The 26,788-nt window shown below is 35.2% G+C and overlaps 1 protein-coding gene across 5 annotated transcripts in view; it reads right to left on the bottom strand.

Annotated features, from left to right (window-relative positions):
- The window catches only part of LOC145660453 (2-aminoethylphosphonate--pyruvate transaminase-like), a 70,331-nt gene that overhangs the window by 17,915 nt on the left and 25,628 nt on the right, over positions 1 to 26,788 (bottom strand). For 3 of the 5 annotated variants that reach the window (XM_081725492.1, XM_081725491.1, XM_081725494.1), the window contains exons 2-5: positions 26,076 to 26,255; positions 19,441 to 19,578; positions 14,312 to 14,412; positions 5,971 to 6,087 (exon numbers count right to left, since the gene is read on the bottom strand). In XM_081725492.1, coding sequence (XP_081581618.1) covers positions 5,971 to 6,087; positions 14,312 to 14,412; positions 19,441 to 19,578; positions 26,076 to 26,127 — 408 coding nt within the window. In that variant the 5' untranslated portion in view covers positions 26,128 to 26,255. The remainder of the gene's footprint in view (positions 1 to 5,970; positions 6,088 to 14,311; positions 14,413 to 19,440; positions 19,579 to 26,075; positions 26,256 to 26,788) is intronic. The other 2 variants (XM_081725490.1, XM_081725489.1) reach the window with 1 other exon arrangement.

The following is a 26,788-nucleotide window of genomic DNA, read 5'->3' on the forward strand; positions in this document are numbered from 1 at the left end:
TATGTAAAATATGTCTACTAAGTAGTGGAGTATATGATGATGTTTGTCTTCTCCCAATCATGATAAACACAGTCCTAACAGAGTCCTAATACATACTCCGAACAATGACACAGTCTCGTAACAGTAACGCAAATAACTTACAGAATGATATTCATAAAAAAATAAAAATTAAAAAAGCGTACCCCAAAAGTATCCACAATTATCTAAATGTGGACGTTTAAGCAAAAAGTTATTGTTTTCTTAAACTCATATCTTCTGAAAAGATACATGCTGAAAAATGAACTAATTTTGTGTACTTTTGGGATACATATTTTTCACTGAATATTGGATATGCATCCTATTAAATCAAGTAGCTTTTTACAAAATGATATTAACACTATCTTTTTATGTGGTAATGAGTTGATATGTGTAGTCACTATTAAAAGTTCAAAGAACGTCAATCATGTAATACGAGAAGACTCGTGTATTAATTTGCATGCTATACAATTCGTACATACTTTTCTATTGTTGTTGTATTACGAGAATTCCACTCCACTCTTCATTGTTAAATATTCCATCATGAATCAAGTTTATAAAATGGAATGTAAGTTTCCTCATTGCTCTATAGTAACGATCAGAAATCTTAAAATGTTCCACGAATATATTTATCTTTCAAAGGCACAGCATAATAATTTTACTGTAATTCTATCTGCACGTAATATGCTTCGCCAGCTACATATTTCTACGATCACTTATAAAAATTATTGGACATTTATTCACTTTGTACGTTTCTTCAACTGTTTCGTCTTTCGGTGATGCCCTTTACGAAAATTTTTGTGACATTATTATTATTATTATTATTATTATTATTGCTCCTCGTTACTTTTTACTTTGCCACAATACGCTTTCTCGAATATGCCAGTGTCTCTTATGGTGATTTCTAATGCATATGCAAAATTTTAGTAAGTTCAATGGCAGTTGGTTTGAGTTGCAACATCGTACAAAGTCCTATTGCTGCAGGAAGAAAACTAACCTAAAATCTGTTGTTACGGTAAAGATGGTATTATATTAAGATTCAATCATTTCTTGTGCCCATGAACCCTGTTGTGACGATTCCGAGAGTTTCGAAGCTACTTTGTATATAATTTATGAACAATTATTTTATAATAAGAGTGTGCTCACAAACGAGCTGGAAAGAACAAATGAAACATGTGAAGTTGACAACCTGTATAATTTTGGGATCATGGAAGATAAATGTAAGTTGATCATTTAAGCAAACTGGTCGATTTCCTTCGGAGCAAACTATATCCGAGATGGTGAAATAAAACAAAGGAACTCATTGCTCAGCTAGCGGCGATTCAAAAACTTACGCTATCCCCGTCACTAGACTCGTGCTTTACACACACAAGAGATAAGTGTTCAAGTCTCAGTCAGTCCAATAGTCAGATTTTCCTGTTATTTCAAAGTTTTGCAAGCAGATTCGTACTTGTGAGAAATATATATAATTTAAAATATGTCCAATACGCTTTAGCATGTATAAATATTTTGTGAATGTATCGCATAGTGGAATGACATCATGATTAATTCTCAGGATATTTAAGAGAGAAAGCAATATCGCACACAAAACGTCGAGCTGCAAAAAAAAAAAAAAAAAAAAAAAAAAAAAAAAAAAAAAAAAAGAACTTGCTGCATTTGCTTGACATCAACAAATCTATTAGTAGTACGTCCGAATACATGTCTATCGTCACGGAATGATACAAGAAAAACAAGACAAACAACTTTATTCCTCATTATTCCCCCCAATCCCACCTCCAAAAAAATGTGCATTCCCTAATTTATTACCATTTTCTAGTTCTTAAAGGAGGCATGGGAAAATTAAGATTAGAAAATTGAAGAGACAGTATCTCAAACGTCAACAGAAATAAATGAATAAAGAAAACATATTCCAATGACATGTCAGCCATGTGAATTAATAAATGAATAAAGATATAATGAACTATTTGTAAGCACCTATCGTTGTCGGGTCTTAACTCACAACCTGCATTAAAAAAAGAGGAAGAAGTATGTCCTTTAAGGAACCATTCCATTGCCTGTTTACTTATCCTCTGTTGTAATGTAAACCCGCATAACAAATATGTAATGTTGGTTGCAAACAACCGCAGCGACCAGATACGTTCGTAAATTTTGACCTGCCCGCGACCTCCTTTCCGAGACGAAAATTAAAAAAGACTGTGTGATTAGATCTCGAGAATATCTATCTGTATACAAAATCTGGTTCCTCTAAGTAACCTCTTTCTATGCGAAAAACAGATGATAAACACAAAAACATTATTATTATTATTAAAGAAGAATATATGAGATGTAACTGCCAAATATGATTCTTCTCCATCATGCCTACATTTTTTCTCTCCATTGGAGGTAAGTCTCAGACTTCAGTGCACATTTCATTGTGAGTACAGTATCTCTTGCTTTAAATTAAACACAGAAACTCGAGTAGGTTTAAAATGAGATGTAATTTCTATTTAACGTTCCACAATTATGCCTTTTAAGCCAAAGGTGACTGATGATTAAACGGAAGTGAATGATTGTGAAAGAATTGGTGAAATGTGAATGTGGTAAAACCCCAAGAAAAACCACAATACATTTGATGTCCAGATGTCCACCACTGGGAAGAGCAGTGGCAGCTATAGAATTCTACAAGAAGAAAGTTACATCTATAATAGCGGGGAAAGCGGTTTTGTACTCCTCCCCTACAAAATCAAATACCGCGTTGGGGGCGTGATTTTTTACTTTGAAGCTTTTTTTTTTTTTTTTAATTCCAGTGTGAAGTTCAAATATTACAGAAAAAATAACAATGAATTTGGCATAGAATAATCATATATCAAGTATGTGTCCTATAGAATTATGTAATTTAATTTTAAATACTTTATTTGACACAACGCACTTAAACTATTGAAGAAGTAGAAAATAATTTATGTTGCCAACACTGCTCAAACTATTACTTCAAATTAAATTTCTCAATTGATTCAGTAAAAATAATTTGGTTATATACCCATTAACATACATAACTATTAATAATGCAACTGGAAAGTGACACAAAAAACTAAGTGATGATGAAGAGTTAAATACCCTCACTTCTTATATAACATCTATTACCTTATAAAATAGGGACACGTTAATGTTTTTATGATGCATTGAACAGGGTGTCTATTGAGTTTCAATTTCAAAATTCCAGTATATTCAGTATAACTATCAGCTAAATTCTGGTAGTAATACAATTATTTAAAAAAAAAAAAAAAAAAAAAAAAAAAAAAAAAAAAAAAAAAGTTCTTTAGAAATAATCGCACTTTTGATGATTTTATGTTCGTAATTGTTTTACAATCAAATGAATATTTTACTTTTAATAAATTTAGCCTTGATTTCTTTGAAATACAAATGATTAGGTATATGTAGCTGCTCACGAAAGCGCTGCACAAGCAATCTGCCACATCTATACCAAGCATTAAAACTGGTCCTCAGTTTCCCATCATTGGGCACACTTTTACTGACTTTACTGACTAGTTTGCAGCCTGTATACTGTACTTAAAGCATTGCATATAATATAATGCATTCATTGTTATTATACGTGAGGTATTAAGGAAAAGGAAAAGAAGAAACTGAAAACAGTAGACCCCCTATTAGTAGAAAGGGGGAAATTAGTGACTATCTGCAACCCCAAGAGAGAGAGAATCACCTCTTAACGCCGGATCATTAGGGAAAATCACAACTTCTTATTTCAGTAACTGTACTGTATTACATGTATTGTTGTTCTATAAAATCACTTTTTTCATTATCTGAAGCTCAATTTCACTACTTTCCTTTGACCGACAACCTCAATTCATGACTTTCTTGGCCTGTAGACACCCTGCTCGGAGGCCTGATACAGTGAGCCAAGAGCATTATTTGCATTATATAAATGTATTATTAAGTTGTATTATAACTTGTATAAATAATTGTGTATTATTCTATTCTAGTTATAATGCAAGATTATTATTACCAAGATTATTATAATAATGCAGTGAAGATTGTTAGTACTTTTGGAGTTCAAAAATACAGGGTAGATTATAAAGTATCATAATATTTGTATATTTTATAATTTTTCCAGTATGTGGATCAAAATTCCAGTATATTTTCAGTACTTCCAGTATCAGTAAGACACCCTGATTGAAATACAAATTCGATTCGTTTGTAAAACAAATGAGAATTCATTCAACCACTCATTTTCAGCACAGACGTAGATAAACTGTTTAACATGGATTCTGACTCACGCATGCTCCCACTGGGAATCGAACCCTGGTATCAAATGCGAAAGATGTATTTGCTAACCCATCCAAAAGAAAGCTCCAAAATATGTGTGAATTTCAAGTGTAGGGAGGACCGAATTTACTTAATTCTCCGTGAGTATCCTATATGTGACTTGACAACTGGCTATTCTCTACTTAGTAGTATTTTATAATTATTTATTCGAATTACAAGTCTAACACTTACATATTTATTTGTGGCTTCGCATGCCTGCTTTTACAATAACATTTCAGAGGTAGATAAATTTAAAAAATAATTCAAGAACATTCATTCGTCCCCTGAATACTTGGGGAAAAAAAAGTTAATATACACCAGTGTTACTAAATTCCGAAATTCTAAAATGCATTAAGGAAATATTTTATTTTTTCACGCCGACCTTAATCATGTGGAGCGCGTGCAAAACTAGAAAGAGCTGAAGTGATCCACTTTCCCGTCCACCTCCTCTCTTCATCCACCGGCCGGAAAGAAGAACGCTCGTTTTTCCGTCACGTTAAAAGTTCGATTACCTTGTACGTAAGGCGAAAGAGTTAAAAGTGTTGTTTTCTGAGGCAGGCTATGCGAGAAAGAGTCAAGCCAGAACACGTGAACAGAGAGTAACTTCAAGCATTGTGACTTACGCTATGTTGTCAAATCTCTGTTGGACATCAATTAAGGTTGCAGACTCTATATTAAAATAATGCCCTTATTCGATTCTTTCTCATTCCTACACATGAATAAATGTCCATAATTACTTTTCGTATGAACTGGAAGGGCAAGTGAACTAGTGATTATAATACAAAGCCGCTCCTGGGGAAAAGGGAGGAAGGAAAACAAATTGTGAATCAGAGACTTCATACTAAAGATTGTTAATAATAATAATAATAATAATAATAATAATAATAATAATAATAATAATAATAATAATAATAATAATAATAATAATAATAATAATTATCCAAACATGGAATCAAATTGTGTGTGTTTTCCCATTTTTATTTGTTTGTGTTCAGTATTGTTGTGACAAATTAGTGTATGTATCGTTTACAACAAATAAATAGCGAGCTATGATGTTGGTTGTGGCTAATGTTGAATTTAAGCAAAGTCCGATGGACGTGCTCAGGTGCACTTCCCTTTGGTACGAAACTGGCTGTTGGACACAAAGCAAACATGTACGAAATAAGTATCTCGAGTGTTTTTTTCTTTCTTAAGATTGAGACATATGTCCAGGAATTTTTAAAATATTGTAGTGTTAACGCAAGCACTCTGGTGGATCTTCTGCATCTACTAAAGAACACTGTACTGACTTGTTGAATATGCGTCTTGCACCTCTTCCACTGAATATAGATACAGCAAAGTCTTTGACATTCAGTAGGTACTAAAATGTTTTCATAATGTAATTGCAATTTGCGATTAAAAACAATGTTTCGGAAGTACTGTAATATAAATATATGTAAGGAAAGGGTAGTTGCTTTTTATGTAATTTGCTTTTTAGCGTCACATTTTGAACGTTTAACTGTATAGCACCGGGCCTGTTGAAACTTGTTTGGATCCACTCTCTGACTTGTGTTGGCCTCGAAAATCTAATTTATCTGTCATTAATCATGGCTGAAAATGTAATAATAAAAAAGCAAGAAATGCAAAAGAAGAGCAAAATAATAATTTATTTGTTACCTTTGAGGACTCAACAACTTCGTTTTCAGGCAACTGAACAAAATCTGCAGATATATTAGCTCTCTTGCAGATTTTTATCATTCGTTCTCCGTAAGCTCCATTAGATGCAATAAATACCTGAAATTTGTACACAAAGAAATTAATAGCAAGCAAGTTTCTTATAAAATAAATTATACGTTATAATCGAATAATTCTCAATTTTTTACACACACGTTTATTATAAATGTGAGCTTATACTCGCTGAGTTCTACTTTCAGTTCTCATAAGCATATATTACACAATTTTGAAACAAAAAAGTAAACAAATCTTATACCGTTCAGTAACTTAATGATTTTGATTGTAAAAATGTAGAAACATCACTGAAAGCTGCATTCAAATAATGAGTTATGTTATATTACAATGTAACTCTCTTAGACATTTCAATTTGATCTATCACGGCTATCACTGACAAAACAGAGATTCGTTGTTTCTTAATTCAAATCTCACTACTGGCTCACGCTGCATGATCAACATATCGAAAACATATATCCAAGAATGTAAATCAAACACAATAACCATAACTGGCTGCTTACTGAGTACGAAAGGATGCCAAAAAATCCTTGGCTTTGCCCCCTCCTGTCAACACAAAACCTTGAATGTAGGTTCAAGCTTAGGGTATAATAGTGCAAATATAGGTTTCTTGTAGTTAATGTAGCTTCTTTCTTTTTTCTAGACTTCAAACAATGATGATGAAGGTCCAAACAAGTGCCACAGCTTTGTAGTGTCAGATTGACATGAAGTTTTTGTTGTTTTTCCAAAGAAAATATGTAAAAACCATTCACACTAAAATATCACAAACATTAGGGGAGTAGTGTCCTTCCTACAGTACCATCAAAACCTCGATAGCTCGTTTCAAGACCGGCCATTTTACCGATGAAGATGAGCCCAACTTTAACCGATCAGGCAACATGTGATACTGTCCATAAAATGAGATGAATATATATATATATATAGAAAAAAATGGAATATCTCATGTGAGCGTGTTGGGCTCATAATCAGCATATATTGGACATGCGCAAGCTTTCAGCAAAGCAGGTGCGGGAATGTCTGAATAATAATCGAAAGAAGGAACGAACTGAAGAATCCACGGCAATTTTGGCCCATTTTGTGGCTAGTGCTCGGAATTGTCTGGCCCGATTAGTAACTGAGGATGAAACCTGGCTTCATGTCTATGATCCTGAGACTAAGAATTAGTCGATGGAATGGCGTTACCTCAGATCTTCACGGACAAGAAGTTCCGCCCCCAAAAATCAGAAAAGAAGGTCATGGCATTAATTTTCTGGGATAAAGACGGTATTCTGTTGGTGAATTACCTACCTTGGAAGTCAAGTATAACCAGCGAGTATTATGCTAATTAATTGGACGAGCTTCCAGAGGCAATTAAGACAAAACGCCGTGGAAAGTTGCGAACAAATTCTCATTTTACACGACAATTTGTCAGCTTACACGTCCCATGATTTTACTGCCAAATTCAACATCCGAGGCTTTAACTGGTCCGCTATTCTCATATTTGTCTGATCTGTCTCTCCTAATTATCATTTTTTTCTCAAACTTGCACCGTAACATTCTTCGAAAATACAATGGATTAATAAAAATATACATAAAATAAAAATAAAATTACTCTGAGTCAGAAGCAAGAAGGGTAGTGACAGCAGGGGATATAGAAAAAAGATCTTGAAAAAGAAAAAAAAAACTTTCTACACTGACAAACTTTCCGCATGCCAGGTTCTTTCACTCAGTGTACCATTGTGTTTGTGGTTCTCCAGTACTCTATGTACTCGCTCATATATATATATATATATATATATAGCAAGTTACTCTATTATATTAATTACAAATATTCTATTAACTCTTAACAACTACTATCCCTAATTGGGAGAATAATAACATGTAATTAATAGTTAAATTTTATTACTCTGAATAATCGCATCTGTTCAAACAGTTCTCCCACGAAGTTTCAGAAATTGAGTGAATTTGTGTGTTTCTGACATAACACTAGAAGTGGTTTAATTCTTGAATTAGATTTAGCACAAAGGATTGTTTTAATTTACGTGAAGAATCACAAAACATTTCAGTTTGTTTTTAATCGAATAACATCACTTTGATCGAATATTAGTATATTTTATGTTTACGAAAAATATGACGGAAACATTTACTTATAGCCAGAGGTTAATGAAGGCCGGCAAGCATAAGACAAAAACTGACATTTAGATTACAAAGACTTACTCAAATAGTACGTAAATACGTTGCAAAATGACAGTCACAGGAAGCGGCACGAAGACGAATGGGGCTTTGTAGCGAAAGAAGATTATCACGTGCATCTCATTAAACAGTAGCACAAAGTATAGGGAGGATGAATATAACAAAAGAGCTTACTCTTGGCCCTTCGCAGGGGACCACAAATATAAGTTCCTCACCCAACACAAAGAATATTATACTATTTACACTTTATATTTAACTAACGTGATGATTTATATACATATATTTACTAAGATACCAAGTGAGTATCACTTCCTTACAGAAACAGTTAACCAATTTCAGTGGAACACCTTTAATTGATTCACGTGTCAGCCGCAAGATTTTGTATTTTTATGTTTATTTATCCCTATACTATTTAAACTAGTAGGCACGATATGTACTAGTATCAAAACTATATTGTTATTTAGAAAACATAATATAAAACGTTATTAAGTACGCATCATTGTGTGAATATTGATTACATATTATATTAACATACTAACATTAGCAGTTGCGAGTAATAAACACTTCTTTCCATAATATGCTATTTGTCAGACCTCATAATGAAATGACAATTACCCAACACAGATATATTTGTAAAAACCACTTTAAATTGCATAATCACAAATGAATATTAATTGGAAGAGCAGGAAGGAAGGACATATCTTTACTTCAGTATAGCGAGTATGAGAGTACGTACGGCGCAGTTAATATTATAGAGTACGATTGTGGAGAGTCGAATCCCTGCTCACCTACATGACCAGCAGGAAGGACCACCCAGTTATTTAGTCAAACATTTTATTTAATAAGTAAGTTACTGACAAGTAGAAATGCAAGTAACATACATAACAGACATGGCAAAAATATGAAAAAAAAAAAAAAGTTAGAAAATAATACTGTTATCTGATGACTTTTTTTATAGAAACAACACTAAATCCCTGACCTGACTTTAGTTAGCATTACAAAACGACAAAAGATTTACGACGCATGAGAGAACATGTTTTGCACTTCAGAACAAACACGAAGTTATGCACAGTTTGCAAGTTTCTAAAAGTTACTCCGGAACGATGGTTTCTGTTATCAGTTCAAAAATGACGACGAAAAGGCAGCGAAATCAATTTCTCTCCTATCTACGCATCAACAGATCTATTTCTAATTAATTGAAGCAAACAGTTTCTGTATCGCAGTAATAACGTAATTCAGTCGCATGTAAAGGCTGCATAGGTATCACTTTATGTCTAAGGATTTGCGGGCCATCCATTGAGTACTAATTTATAATAATGAAATTTTTTACCTGGTAGTTTCCTCTAAAAATATCTCGGACTACAAAGATACTTTACAAGCTGCATGATCATCATGACAAATATTTGGAGATTAATTTCCATAATGGTAGGAGAAAATAAGTTCGTTCATTACAGTTAACTGAAGATTTTTACATTATGTTTACCCTTGTCATATCCTCCGTCTCAACAGTAATAATATTAACACTTTGCATTGCTGTAACAGTGTCTAGTTAGGAATATTTCCTACGAAGAGAACTTGTACAGTCCTTACGGGAAGCCCACAATTTGCATCAGTAAAACTACGTCTTTCCGCGTGACCAACTGATGTCTTCTGACTGACTTTTGCATTATTTGTATATCCGTAACTTCCAATCATTAATTTGTCTTCAAATAAACTGCATAACACGTCGCAAATGTTCCAGAAATGATAACTTATGTCTGTAATTTTTACCTTTTAGTTAATAAATATCAAACACGAATAATATCTGTATTTTCATTCCACTGCTACACTAGCGCCATTCTGCTGATGTTATCTGCATTCTTCTAGCAATTAGGCTGAATCGAGTGGACCGTTACAAGTGTCCTGGAAGGGTAAGAATTAAGATTCGCGAGCAACGCAATGCAAATCCGGAGCAAAAATTTTGGGACGGGCAAAACGTACCGTTACATCTGTCCATCCCAAACTTAAACATTCCAAGAGACATTAGAGACATTATTTTGAGGACACTCCTGTCGTCCAACATGCTGCGGAAAACAGTTTTAACACAAACCAAATAAAGTTTATTTGCAAGGATTAGACAAGCGGCAACACTGCTGTACCAAATACCTTACTCTCAGGGGGAAAATATGTTGAACATCTCCAATTTCATCCCTCTAGCTCTACTCTTTCCGGACAAAACCAAGGACTTTTCAGCATTCCTTCCTTCTTGTAAGCTAATTTCCATATATAGACACTATTATTTATCTTAACTAAGAAGCATAAAAAGAGAGGAACTTCGATAAGATAAAAGTAAAATATAAGCGAAGTGATTAACTACTGAAAACTTTTGATATTATCCAGGAAGACTACTAGGCTTCACTGACAGTAAATGGACTGAGTTTGTTAATTTGCTGCTGTGCATACGCATGCATATAAAAAATGAATACTGCACAATACTTCCTATTTGAAGATTTATATCCGCATGTTAATAGTTTCAAATAAATGTTTTATTTATCACATGATCTCATTCGCTGTGCTTGTTTCTAAACCTTATACATTTTCGCTTGATTCCCTCTCAAAGGCGGCAGATTAACTGTCGATGACAACTGATTGGTTCGATAACTAGTTCAATATCTGCAGGCGTCTCTATTCCGAATAGCTTTAAAAAATAAACACATGCATCTTTTTTGAATCCGTGACTTTCCAGCCCCTTTCTTCATCATCCAATTCAAGAGCTACACTTTTCTTATGTCATTTGAAGAAGATTGATTCAAATGTACTACCAAATATTGTCAAAAATAAATGACAAAAGAAAATACAATATTTATACACAGACTAAATGAAATGCCCGTTACTCGCATGGGAGAATAGATTTATGGGAAATATTTGAAACTCCTTCCCCCTTAGGATACTTATGATACAATTAAAAAACCAAGCTCGAGGTGGGTACTATCTATCTTCCAAAAGTCATTTCAAACGGTTCACCCATTTTCCGACACCGAAAACTATGAATTCGACACAAATTTCAGTTATTTCTGACATTTCATTTTCCATCCCCTTCTTCCATACTCTACTGGTGAGTATGTACTTAATGGCATGGCATTGGGAGCGCCAGTATTCATTTCAGCGACCTCGAAAACTATGGCTTGAATACTAATATCAGTCATTTTGCATTATTTTTACATGTTCACCCCTTCCAACCCCCACCCCTTTGGGGTGTGTCACTTCCAAAGTATTTTTTGCCAGACTGTACGTCATATGTCTGCCAAGTTTGGTTGAAATTGCTCCAGACATTCCAGAGTTAAGCTGGAATATACATCCAAATATTATATATATATATATATATATATATATATATATATACACAGACGGTGATAAAAAAAAAATGGAAACACCTGAAAAATTGCAACTTACCAGATTAATATGGTGTCGGGCCACCTTTCGCCTTCAGAGCAGCCCTGATGCGACATGGGATGGAGGCATAGAGGTCGTGAATGGTAGGAAGTGGAATTTTACACCATTCCTCGTGCAGGGCATCGGCCAGTTCTGTGAGAGAGGATGGAGGTGGAAATCGTCGCCGGAGTCGTGTTTCCAAGACGGACCACAGATGTTCAATTATGTTGAGATCTGGGGATTGGGCGGGCCAGGGGAGGTGTTGAACTTCATCACGATGTTCCTCAAACCACGCTGCAACGCCAGCTGTGTGAATGGGTGCATTATCATCCTGGAAGATGGCGTCATTGTCCGGGAACAACATCCGGACCATAGGATGCAAGTGGTCTCCTAAAATTGCGACATAATCGATGGCAGTGATTCGTCCGCTAAGTGTGACCACAGGACCCAATGAAAACCATGATATGGCGGCCCACAGCATCACCGAGCCGCCGCCATGTTTCACAGTTGGGCGGAGACACTGCAGATCATAAGCTTCTTTGGGCGTTCTCCACACATAAACACGGCCCGTGGTTGGGAATAGGGTAAAGGATGACTCATCCGACCATATCACACGTTTCCAGTCCTCAACGGTCCAAGTTGCATGGTCGCGGTACCATTTGCGGCGTGCGAAAGCGTTATGGACCCTGATGAGCAATTTGGCCCGTGCAACACGACCCCGTAAGTTCATGTCATGTAATTCGCGACGGACTGTGATTGTCGAAACAGGGTGGGGGAGGTGCTGATTGAGTTCCTCCGTCACTTGCTCCGCAGTAGCACGACGGTTCTGCGTGACAATGCGCTTTAATACCCAGCGTGACCTGTCACTCATGATTTTCTTCCGCCAACTGTTCCGCTTCCCCGATGTGGTTTCCCCGTGTGTTGTGTAGGCCGTCATCACCTTCGACACTGTCCCACGCGATACACCTAACACAGTAGCCACTGCCGTCACACTCACTCCACATAACCGAGCACCAACAATTTGCCCTCTTTGAAAATCTGAGAGGTCTCCCATTTTACACTACCTTCGTCTGCTGCAGCCACTGGACACTGCTGTTCCACTGCGCCTGACGTAGTATGGAGACCGACCTAACACACCACCACCAGCGGTCCGGCGCTGCGGGCGCCACGACACCACTGCCAACCCATACATCTGACGTGTTCCCAACTACAGATGTTTCCATTTTTCTGATCACCATCTGTATATATATATATATATATATACCCAATTCAGCTGACATGCCTGTCCAGCTTGAACTTGGGATTAAATGACATCGCGATTGTCACTTAATAGCTCAGCGACCCCGAAAACTATTGATTCGACAATAATCTGGGTCATTAGGACATCTTACTTTTCACTCCTCACCCCACGTGCCGCTGGGGGTTGAGCTTAGATTTGAACGCTAACGGGAGTATGACTATTAATCTCAGCGATACCGTGAACTATGGATTCGACATTAATTCAATTATTGTTACATTTCAACCCCTTCCCATCACCCTAGGGTTGCTAATTGGGATTACACATGGACTTAAACGGTACAAAAAGTTTCACTATTCATCTCAGAGACCGCGAAAACTATGGATTGCATGCTAATATAGGTCTTACTATTTTTATGTTCCATATTTTCTATGCCACTAGGGACGCTAGAAGGTCTTACCCCAGTGGGGACTGAATTTGGACTTAAAGAGAATCGGAACTATCACCAATCAACTTAGAGGCCCCGAATACTACGAATTGACACTTAATATCTGGTCGTTTTCGATTACTTTTTCATGTCAGCTTCACCTCTTCCCTTAGGAGTATTAGTGAGGGCTGAATTCGGATTTAAACGGCATTAGGACTATCGCTACTTATCTCAGTGACCCCGAAAACTACGGGTTCAACACTAATATTGGCCGTTTTCGATCATTTTTATATGTCACCCCTCCTACTCCCCCTTAGGTGTGCTTGAGGAGGTCTTACCCTCACAATACTGTTTTACAGACTGTAAGTAATACATCTATCAAGTTTCGTTAAAATTGCTCCAGGCGTTCGTTATACTGGACGAAATATGATATCTAATTTTGTCACTGAGTGTACTATTCAACTATCTTATCCTATTTCTTAAACTGGTTGGTGACACGTCGATAGGAGTTGGAAACTGCACTAGACGAACGGAGTAAAGGTATTACGGTTATGTACTGAACTCAGAGCTCATAAATTCACATCGACAGTTAATCTGCTTGCCTTTGAGAGGGAGCTGAGCGTAGAAACCCACATTGAGTGAGATAATATGATTAACGTAAGTTTAAAAGAGTTTAAGATGCCGATATATACATTCAGAAGGGAAGTGTTATACAGTATCTGTTTTCTATATACATGTGTATGTACAGTTGTAAACCGACATACTTGGCTAACTGTAATGGGGTCCATTCCAATAAACTTCCCATTGGATAAAGAAATAAATTACTGAGAAGACAAAAATTAAACGAGAAATAATGATGAAAAACTGATATTAGCAAATACAGAATTTGGTTATTACAGCATATGTTATTATTGACGTATATAATTTAAAAGTTTAAAATTAATTAACACACACAACCGGAAAGACTGTAAGGATTTGAATATACATAACTTTAATTGTTATTTTGCTTCTCTTAGAACACCTACCTTTCCTTTATTTCTTGGTACGACTGTTTGCAAAACTGCTTCAACACAGTATGTTCCGCTGCCTTGAAGAAGAACTGCAGTGTAATCTATTGGAGAAACGCCTGTAAAATTGTATTAAAAATGATATACAATCCAATATAGTAACTATTTTGTAACTGTGTTCCAAACTATTTATTCTCAGTTATTTGATAAAACTTATTTTTTAACTACAATAATTTCTAATTCTTTGACACTTAAAGAATAATACTTTTCAAGATTAATACATCCATATACAAAACTGATTTTAAATGAGTTTCCATTAGGCTAAATGGTTAGTATTCTCGCCATGTATCGGAGACCCAGCTCCATTCTTTATGAAAGTACATGTGTGGCTCAAATCCCATATTCAACTGAGAACAGATCTCTATAGGCTCGGTGGTGTAGAAGGACTTTTAAACATTGTCACATTAAAGAACTTAGTTCTATACATTTTCCTCGTTATTGAAATTCAACATTTTTCCATTATCATACTGTGTCTTAATTCTACCAAATCGGGTCTTTTAAGGTAACAAACAAACAAACAAAAAAAAATCTATTAATTCATACTGTCTTAAGATCCGTAGTACCAGTCATAAAAATTTTTGATATGTAAGCGCAGGGGCGGATCCAGGGGGGGCGATCGCTTCCCCCCAGAAGAGGAAACTTTCTTGTTTTATATATAAATAAAACCCATCCCAGAGTTTGGAGCTCTTAAAAGTAGCTCTAAGTAGCAGTATTACAACCTACCGCCCCCCCTCCCAGAAGTCCGTCCTGGATCCGCCCCTGTGTAAGCGGAAATTCGATTTTCAGTTGTCTCGTCTCCTTTAGTTTCCAAGGAATAACAAACCGAACATAAATCTTCATAAATCAATTTACCGCTGTATTTTACAATAGTCATTTTTTTAAATAAATAACTAGGACATGAACCGAATAGCTATTTACAATCTTTGTTTCCAGTGACAATATTTTCATTTATTTATGAATTGCAGGAAGAGCGCTTAACGTGTCATCAAAAGACGATAAAGCTACATGACTGTTTGCGAGAAAGACAGCTGTTTGTCTCTGATAATTTTCCAAGAAATATTTAAACAAGAGTGGCTTGTACTAAATTTTATTGTATATGACAAATTTAATGGTAGTATTTTGAATTTCCAAAACTGACTGACAATGGTCTGTCTAGACCGGAAGTTGCTTATATATATATATATATATAGGGTCACCGAAAAAGAATGCCAGGATTTTGGTTAATTACTATGAGAAAACCGTTAAAGATACTTCAATGGTTTCTCTTAAAAGTGTAGAAAATATCAAAGTTTTCGTACATACCTTACTAAATTTCAGTGTGCGCTCCGTTTGTTGCTCTGCATAGGTCTAATCTATAGTCAATTTCCAAACGGTTGGATTGGCAGAGAAGCCCCCATTGCATGGCCTCCCAGAAGTCCAGATCTTACCCCTTTGGATTTCTTTTTCTGGGTATGTCAAAAACATTGTATGCAGAAAAAATTAACGACTTGGTACATCTTCAGCAGAGCATTTCTGCCGCCATCTTGACTGTTACTCCTGATATGCTCAGGGGCGGATCCAGGACGCGGACTTCTGGGGGGCGGGGCGGTGGGTTGTAATACTGCTACTTAGAACTACTTTTAAGAGCTCCAAACTCTGGGATGGGTTTTATTTATATATAAAATTTTAAAAAACTCTCCTCATCTGGAAGAGGGGGAATCGCTCCTTTTCCCCCTGGATCCGCCACTGGATATGCTTCAAGGCACATGGATCGAAATTGACTACAGATTAGACATATGCAGAGGAACCAACGGAGCACACATTGAAAGTTACTAAGCTATGTACAAAAGCTTTGATATTTTCTACCGTTTTAAGGCTAAAACTATTGAAGTACCTTTAAGGGTTTTTTCATAGTAACTAATCAAAATTCAGGCATTCTTTTTCGATGACTCTGTATACATACATATATATATATATATATATATATATATATATATATATATATATATATCTTACCGAGATTCGAAATGTGTGCAGAAAATAAAACACATTTGGAACAAGAGAATTAACGAAAGAAGGCCACGGAAGCTCTGGTTTCTTAAGTAGCGTATCGGCAACAACACAAGCAAAGGAATTTTTAATGAGTTTTACTAAGTTTGGTGTTATTTCTTAGAGTTCCATTAAAGAGGATGCAATACACTGCTATAGTTAAATGGCTTCAAGTGAATTCAACATATAATAATCCACCTCATCACGAGAACAGGAGTCAAGGAATCGATGATAGAAAAATTTGAAGCTAGTCCCACCTGTTATTTCGAACTATCAGCGAAAGTAATATATCACTTGTGTAGCAGAAACATCAGTGTAAAGCTATATATTTATTACAAACTATCCACTATGGTATGGTTTAAATATTTTGTTTTTAAAATGTTAGACATATGTTTTATTGTACCTAAAACGATATTTTCCATTACACACAGTGTTTCAAAATGATTTGAACTCTTTTAACTCCTTACAATCTTGTGTTATTAATTGTGTAAATGTCTTAAAATCTTACACAGAAGTATTATAACTGTCCAAGTTTTAAAGGTAAAAATTATAATACAGTAACTCACAAATTCTCAATGCAAGCCCCCTTTGCTACTCCGCATGTATCAATTCGATAATCCAGTTCCTCCAAGAACTGTTCATGCACGTTTTCACTAACAACTTGAACTGCAGCACTAATGCGCTCTTGCTGTTCGCGGATATCTTGGGATAAAGGTGTTTTCTACATAACGTCTTTGAGATGTCACCACAGAAAAAGTTCACATACACCGAATAAAAAAAAAGTTCGGTGATTTTTGGTGGTCACCATAAAATATGTTGATCATTATGAGTAACTCGCCAATTTCTGAGATTGTCATGAAAGTGGAAAGGGGCTCCATCCAGTTTATAGATAAAATTTGCACAATTACGTTAAAAGCCGTGGCATAAGCCAGGTAGTTATGTGTAGAAATGTTTCTCCAATCACAATTCTTCAGAAAAGTATGGATCGTACCCTTTCCATTATGAAATGGCGCAAAACCTATTTCTTTCTGGTGAATCACGCACTGTTTCAACAACTTTATGAGGCTTCTCAGTCCCTAGATACAAACATTTTTTCTGTCCAAACGGAACGTAGTCTCATTCCTAAAACACAGTTAGTTCAAAAATCGTCGTCATTGCACAACTTAGAATGACTCAAAATTCATTGTGGGACATGTGCCCATTATATGTTAAATGCTATAACTACACTCGATAGAGATACATCTGTAAACGCTACGTGTCGCACAGCTGTTCGAGACATTTGAAGTTCTCGACTAGCTCTCGCTGCGTTGAAAGTAAGCTCGAACTCTCTCGACATCTACTTGAGACGTAAAAGGCCTACCAGACGATTTTTCCTTGTAAATGCACCCTCTTATCGAATTGTTGATACCATTTAAGAATAGTTCCTTGATGGTGGTTCTTTACGAAATTTTGTACGAAATTCAAGGTGAACAATCACAACAGACCAACTACTGTGAAACTACGGGACACAATTCATTTTATCTGCAATGCATCTTGCAATTTGTCACTGTCAACTGTCGGAAGAATTTCGAACTACTACGATCATGCCAAACAAAACTTAAGGATGTGGCTAACAGTATTTCAATATAATTTTAATCGTCGATAAAGTTTTAACGTTTATGAAACGATTTTTCATAGTTCAAATAATTTTGAAACACGTTGTATAATGGAAACCGTAAGACTGAATAAATCAGCAGTGTAAATTTATGAAAATAAATAAGTCGCTGACGAAGCTGGGTGTTTCGATCGAAAAATTTCGGTACTTTTAAATATTTAGAGGCATTCTTGAGCTTAATTTTTCTTAGTTGTAATCAGGCCAGTTTACGTCTTTCAGTAGTTGTTTATAATGTATACTTTTTAGTGTGTATAATTACACTTCTATTGTTTTCTGTTAAGTACTTCATTTTTCACCCTTGCTTCGGGATTCCATTCTTTCAACCATTTACATAATTGCTATATTGAACAATGCGTACCGAACTAATATGTGTACAACTGAATTAGGTAGGAAAAACACATGAAATACATATTCATGCCATTTTTAGTAGCTGATAACAATCTGTCATAAATATATTGAATGTTCTTTAAACTGGAATGATACGGAAAGACGGACTTGGCAACACGACCCTATCACTGGCTGGATCAAATAGGTTCCAATCTTATTTTAAAAACATTGGCATTATTTTGAATATACGAGACAGAAAGCTGAGACAAGTTCTGGCAGGTCTTGGATTAAGACACTTTTCCCCATTCTTGTAAATGCCGAATTAGGATCGGAAAGCGTGCCGAGTCTCATTCTAACTGAGATTTAATGAAAACAGAAAGAAAAACTGAAACCAGACCAGCCTGAATCGCTGTTCTCCTCATACCCTAATCCATTTAGTTTGATCATATCACACTACCTTTGCGCTGCGCTACTATACTAGAAATCATCCAACTGTCACGTAACTATTATTTCGTAGGAAACATTTGTACCTACATACAATTAGTTTAAACACTGTACACCAAGAGAGGTATTTTGTAACTGTAAATATATAACAGAAAAATACTTTAAGTTCAAACGTATTGCTTTGTAAGCTAAAGGAAACTGGAAACTACTCGAAACCAAACCTGGGCTTCTACTCAACAACTATCATGCCCAGTGTATCCCTCTCTCCAACTTAAATTATCTGACCACTATTCTGAATACGTTTGAGTGCATTATTTCTTGTTTTAAAGAGAATAACATTGCTTTCAGTTTCTCTACACTAAAAATCAAATCAGACACAAATTTCCCTTACTCTTCCTTACTGGAAACGTCTACTGAATCTGCGAATGTTCAAAGATTATATTTCGCGAAAGCACGACGACTCCGTACTTTTGGGCACGAAATGTGGCAAGAAACTTTGTCTTGAATTTTGAACTAATCTATTGTGAAATTATTGACAGAATAACAGAACGTATACAATTTATAAGCAAATTATGTAATTCGATTGAAATTAATTTTTTTGCATATTTTTTCTATTTTACACTTTAGAATATACCTGCTATATCTATTAGCTTGCTTCGTATTAGCTTCACAATATGAATAAACTCAGCATCTCGAGACCCAACATCTCTCAGCATTGCCTCTTTTACGCTGAAACTGCAACATAATGGCCCTGGTGTAAATAATTTCTTATCTGAAAGACAATAATATTAAATACATAATATTTGATCCGAACAATTATATTGGAAATAAAGTTACTAAATAAAATTTCTTCACGGCATTAGTTGTGAGAAACATGTCTTAAAGGATTTATTTTTATAATAGATCGGTCAGTATTTTATGTATTTGGTCTAGGAATTAATTCGGCGGGTGGACAAGAGATGGCGCAACGAACGCAGCGTCCCACAGTTCCGTGTATCCACACATGTGTTGCAAACCCCTGTCATCGCGTATCGTTCGTAGTATAGGGCAGTGGATTAAAGCGTCAACAACACCAGTTTGTAGTTAAGTGAACATGGCGCAATTTGTGCCTGATAAAGTGTTTTTGCGGGGTGTCCTGCTGCATTACTTTAACATGCAGAAAAGTGCGACTGAAAGTCATCGTATTTTGGTGGAAGTGTATGGTGACCATGCTCTAGCTGAGCGAACGTGTCAGAAGTGGTTTGCACGGTTTAGAAGTGGTGATTTCGGCTTGGCAGACCAAGAGCGAGCTGGACAGCCAAAAAAATTTCAAGACGAAGAATTGACAGCATTGCTCGAGCAGGATTCGTGTCAAACGCAGGAACAACTTGCAGCAGCATTAGGCGTTGATCAAACAACAGTCTCCAAACGCTTGAAAGCCATGGGAATGATTCAAAAGATGTCACATTGGGTTCCACATGAATTGAAAGACAGAGACGTTGAAAGACGAAAAACCATTTGCGAATTGCTGCTTCAACGACAGAGCAGAAAGGGGTTTCTGCATCGAATTATTACGGGTGATGAGAAGTGGATCCATTACGAGAACCCTAAACGAAAAAAGGCCTGGGTGAAACCAGGTGAACCAGGTCCATCACAACCAAAACGAGATATTCACTGTGCAAAGGTTATGCTGTGCATATGGTGGGATATGAAAGGTGTGGTGTACTATGAGCTGCTGCAACCGGGTGAAACTATGAATGGAGAACGTTATCGACGACAATTAATGCGTTTGAAGCAAGCTCTGGCCAGAACACGACCAGAATGGGAGAACAGACATGATAAACTTATTGTTCAACATGATAACGCTCGCCCACATGTCGCAAAACCGGTCAAAACCTATTTAGAAAATGTCGGATGGGAAGTTTTACCCCACCCGCCGTATTCACCAGACGTTGCTCCTTCGGACTACTACTTGTTCGATTGCATGAACAACGATTTGATTGGACAGCGGTTTACTTCTTCAGAAGATATCGAAACATGGGTCTCTGACTGGATCGCTTCCAAGGATGAGGACTTCTTTCGCCACGGAATCCGTACATTGCCTGACAGATGGGCGAAAGTGGTGGCTAGCGATGGACAATATTTTTCTTAAGGTATTTATGTATTTTGTGTTTGTACTACAGCTTCAATGTGTGCGTACCAACCGCACGAATTAATTCCTAGACCAAATATAACATTCATGTAGTGAAAATTAGACGACATAATTTTTACTGTTAATATTCCACACAACTTGGCACATGCAAATTTAATATTTCTAGTTAAACAAAATTTTCTTCTGAGCTTCAAGGCTATTGGAAATATAAATTTATCAGGAAAAAAGGAAAGGAATGGGAAAGGATTTTCCGTTTTCATTTTGATTGAATTTCCTCTCTTTTGGATCAAAATATCTAATATATTTCAATCAAAAATTTTCTTGTACGCCTTATATCTGGAGAACTACATATGTGTAGCCAAACCCAAACTATCACTTAACTCAGTATGACGTGCTTATTCCGTACAAAATACGAAAACTCGATTTAGGGTCCGTTCAAAAATTTTGTGGTTCCTGATCCAAAAACTAATTATTGGCCACGATCGCGATCTTTTGAAACAATTTTTTTGACTATTCCTAAAATTCTTGGCCAAAATCACAATCTTCCGATCCATTTTTTGATCATTCTTAATTTTTTTTGTCCTCTTAATTATTTTTATCTTTCTTCCCTTCTGTCTCTCTCTTCCCCCACTTCGACAATTTCCTTTCTTCTTTTCTTGTATCTCTAAAAACAAAAGTGCTCTCTCTCAAAACAGAAAGAAAAGAAGAAAGGAGCTGCTTTTATTCTCATATAGTATATATCCTTATCTTACCAGCTTTTCCTCCTAATTTTTATAGCTTACACTTGCACTCCACTCTTATTCAAATACTGCTCCTTGTTGACTCCTTGCTGGCTAAATAGTTAGCGTTAACACACCTTTGGTATACGATAACCAGGTTGGATTTCCGGTTAATCGAAGTTCATGTGGTGAGGGTTAAGCATTAGTCTCGTCCAATTTAGTCTCGATGTTGAAAAGAAAGGAGCGCTAATTCCAAACCAACCAACCAATTATAAATACTGAAATTCCTGTACGTAAATAAAATAAAATACCCTGTATGTCTTACTTTTTTTTATATAGATCTGAATTGTAAATCTTCTCAATATTATGGATATTCTATTCAGCCTATGCATAAACAGTATTTTAAAATTATCTGTGTGGAATTTACTTCTCCTTCCTCAAATATATAAATGTTCTTAAGTAACTTCAGAGCACAAACAGGACAATATTTTAATACTAAATATTACGGAAACAATACGAGGTGAATATTATAAATAATAACTATTACATAATAATAATAATAATTATTATAATTTTCTTCTACTTCTTGCCTTTCAACTATGTTTCAACTTGAAACCTGAGAAACATACAGAGCAATATTATTCTCTTGTGTTCGTTGAAGCATTTTGTTTTATGTTTTCATTATTCTTGTAAAAATTGGTTAGAGTCGCTACTGAATGCTATTTAGAAACTGAATGACAAAGGCTGATACGAAAAAGAAAAATCTCGACATGATATTGACACAGACCCTTTTCACTGCAATAACATGACAGTATACCTGTCCTGATTACACAGCTTTTTGAGTTTCATGTGTGGATGGTTTTGAAGCTTTTAACTCATCTGAAAGATCATCATTCAAATAATGAGTTTTCATCCCATAAGTACAGAAACTCGAGTGAAAATAATGATGATTAATAATTCGCTTCAGATTCAAGTGTATTCCAACATCGATTAGGAAGCCTGTGACTTCGGGAACAACCCATAAATGTAAAACGATTGTCTGCAGAAACTTAGGTTATCAATTAAAGCAAGACACGGAGACGTCGCAATATTCTGAAAGACAAAGAAGTTTATAATAGTCTAGGCATCGGGCTTCAAAACTGAGTTCTAAGGGCAAATCATGTAACAATTTGGCATCCGATATTTTTTTAATATATGCCCATCACTGATCACAAAAATGCCGGATGCCAGAAAAAATACCTCACGGGAGGGGAGGGGGAGAAAGCCAACATTTTAGCCGTTTCTATTATTCACTATATCTCCGTAACCATTGGAACTAGAGCATCCAAACTTTTTTTTTTTTTTTTCATTTTGTTTGTCTAATTGTCTTCTACAATTTAATTCCAGTGCATTTTTGAGCTAAATATAATGGCTTTCTTGTTATTTTCATTTTTACATAGTATTGGTTGCGCGTGACGACAGTTTTTTAGCCACAGATTCTTTACAAGATCGAATTCGGAAAAAGTTTCCTTTAAAAGTTTATCGTCACTTTATGTTCTTTCAAAAAATGTATACTTATATTAGTGTAGGACTAATAGTGCCTGAGTTATAAGCGATTCTATTCTGTCGTGTGTGAAACTGATCACGGCACGGCCCAAGAGTTACCTTCCAACAAACGGTAGATATTAGCAGATGATGATGATTTATATACATAATCTTGTCTGCCTGCAAGTATATAATCCTGATGATTAAGTCTGTCTATAATCTAATTAAAAATATTCATTTTTAATATCAATTGAGGAGCTTTTCGAAAAATAACCCTTGTCAAGACACAAAATTTTTCTGAAGAATGAAAAGAGAGCTTTCTCTAGTACACAGTATGAGAAACTGCAAATCTGTTTCTTTATACATGTCTCTGATATCTTCTAAAAACATGCACAAACAAGCAGCTTTCTATTCATTTTCTGAAAAAACTTGTTTCGACGACGGTTGTTTTTGCTACAAGTCCTTCGATTTATATACTGCAATGGTACTGAATGAAATAGAGCATCGAGTATCATTTTCATATACATTTAATAAGAAACAACATATTCTTATTTACTGACAACTAGATGTCTTTATATTATGTTTCATGGCCAATATCACTGACACATTTACACATCATCCAACTACGAAATCTCGCGAGCAGGTAATTATTATACATATACATGAAATAAGTAAACACATAACCCTATCCTAACTAACCTAACCTAATTAACCTAAACGCATAATAAATGATTTCACTTCCACTGTTGATGTAACCGGCATCATTGATGTATATATTCAATAGTAATAACATTTTCATTAGATAGAGTCATCATCTAGAAAAGCTAATTATGTGATTCATACAGGTTGAAGAACCCTCAGCATAAGTATATTATCCAGTCTAGTCAGCATTTAAGGTAGCAAATGAGATTTCATGTATCCACGATTGATGATTTTTTTATGCTTATTTTATCTCACCACTATTCAACGGCTACTATACATGAATGACGTTACGTCAAATCAAATAAGTAGGTTCCTATTTATTTATATTGATATTACCGGATATTACTAAATCGATAATTAATGTACCATAGAGGATTCATGTGACACTCGAGTGGGTTTTCTGAAATCACAATGATCAAGATAAACAACCTACTAAGGCATACTGGCTGCATTCATAAAATTTCGTTTATAGGCCTACTAATGCATGCACCACAAACAAGTTAGAACACGCCCCCTTTCATAGCTTACCCAAGAGAATGTGACGGCACTGGTGCGAATTTATCTAAACATCGTACTCATAATTAAAATAAGTCTTCCGCAAATAATATAGTACATGAAATATTCCAACGTCGTATATTTTTAGTTTCTATGATAACTTTAGTTTCACAGATTTGCATGAACAACATGACTCCCTTAACATTCCAGGTTCTTCCGAATTTTAGTTACTATTATAAAGGTTTCACCTGAATATTCAAGAGTACCCGTTTACTTAACTAAAAAGAAGGAATGTCTTTTCACAGGTTGAAGAGGTCCGAGAATAAAATTTTGTCACTTAATTTTCTAATTTTTGGTCTCGGGATGCTGCAGGATACTTCACATTTGATTTCCTCTTCTTCGTATCTATTCGTGCATCCTTGGCTCCTTTCGGGAATCTATTAACTTTATACTATTGAATGTAAATTTGTAAAATCCTAATTCTTTCTCATTTTTGTACCTAAATTTCTTCCTCATTAAAAGAAAGCGATTTTCACTCCTATTCTTTAATTAAACTGCTATAATTCGGTATAAAATTGTTTATTTCCTATATTTAGTCAATGTACTAAAATATCCTATTCAACGTTGGAAGTTATTGTTTCCTTTTTATACAAAATTTATGAAATATATTCGATTTATAATTCATTGCCATTCACGGTTACTAATATTTACGTTTGCCATCTGCATGTCTATAATATATCATTTATCCCGATACCCAACATACTTTTATAAGTATCAAACGAAGTAGAAACTATAACTATAAACAATAATACAACCTTACCCCTCTAAAATAACGTAAACCATATTCCTAATAAGTACCGGTAACTTATTTCATGTTTAGTACAAAAGGTAAACAAACAACGTACGTACACTCATGTCCAAAATGATTGTCGCATATCTATAACTGTCTTCTTGTAAGAATATAATTTGAGAATGATTTTGCAGGTACTTTTAATACTGGTGCTATGTGTATAATCGGAAAATGTATATTTGTGGTAAATTTCATAGGAAAAGAATTATAAATACCTAAATTGGAATGAGTAAAAGAAAATATTGCTAAATTGACAAGAAAGTTTTATCTTCGTTTTGTTGTTCTTATTTACTGCTCTTTTGACATGAAATTTGCCACATACATGTCTTTGCCGATTATACACATACTAACATTATAAGAAATACCGGGTGAATTCGTTATCAAATTATATTCCTAGAACAACATATTTATAGGCATGCAACAATAATTTTGGACATGAGTGTACATACTAACCACTATCAACGTTAATGGCACAGCTTAATGAAAAACAGGCCATAACATTATCACACGAAAATAACAAAAATGTTTTGCTGATATATACAAACGAATATTTATTTGAATGGTTACCGATTAACGAAAACCAGGCTGTAACATAGTTTTATTAATTTAAAAAAATCTCATTGAAAAGACAATACTATCACAATCGTTTACAGAACAATTTAATACTCTGACTTGAAATAAAGATCTTAAACAATGAAAAACGATTCATATTTACTTTTTCCTTTTGTTTCTTCTTTTCTTTTGTAACAAAAAAAAAAGAAAAAAGAAGATGGATGGTTAGGATTTTTTTTACAACGACTGTGTATATATAAGAGTATTATCTTGAAAATTAACGATAAAATACGTACCGATGGATAGCATTTCTGGATCTGTGTTCAGAGCTCGTGTCTTATATGACATCTGATGACTGGTGAATGGCTGAAATTTCCTGTTGAGAAAAGAATGTTATTCACTGTGTAATAGCACTACAACACACAGCCTGTCACATCTTTTCGAAAGCTATCTTCACCCAATCAGAGAAAATTTTCCTGAAATACAAGCACATGAAGCTGTTTATTTATATACGAAGACACACACACATACACAATGTGAAACACAGAACATATTGGTGAAAAATAACCTTATTTCTTAAAGTGGACTCTTCCCGTGCACATACAAAAAGCATTATCGCATATTTATCAATTCATCTTTCATACAAAAGAACGTTTAATTACGATAGTCACAAAACCAACTACATATGAAATCTGCCATAACTCACATGTTTCGTAGTTTCAAGAACAATATCGTCAATCTCATTCTATCCCTTTTGTAGCACTCATAAAATACTGTTTGTATTATAATGAAATTGTATTTCTGGATTTTTATAGGAAGGCAGTGGAAACACTGAAATGCATGCTTAATTAGCGATGAAGGAGGAGGTCGCCATTGGTGATATATTCAGGTTAGCTGGAGGAAGAATTCAAGAGTCCCTGCAATAACAAGGTAAGTGGAGTTACCTCGACTCGATTCCTCGTAAAACAGAAAAAGAAGGCGTGTTGACTTACCTGGCTTTTCCGTTGCT

The sequence above is a fragment of the Thermobia domestica genome, chromosome 9 (assembly GCF_964235325.1).
Source record: "Thermobia domestica chromosome 9, izTheDome1.hap1.1, whole genome shotgun sequence".
Taxonomy (NCBI): domain Eukaryota; kingdom Metazoa; phylum Arthropoda; class Insecta; order Zygentoma; family Lepismatidae; genus Thermobia; species Thermobia domestica.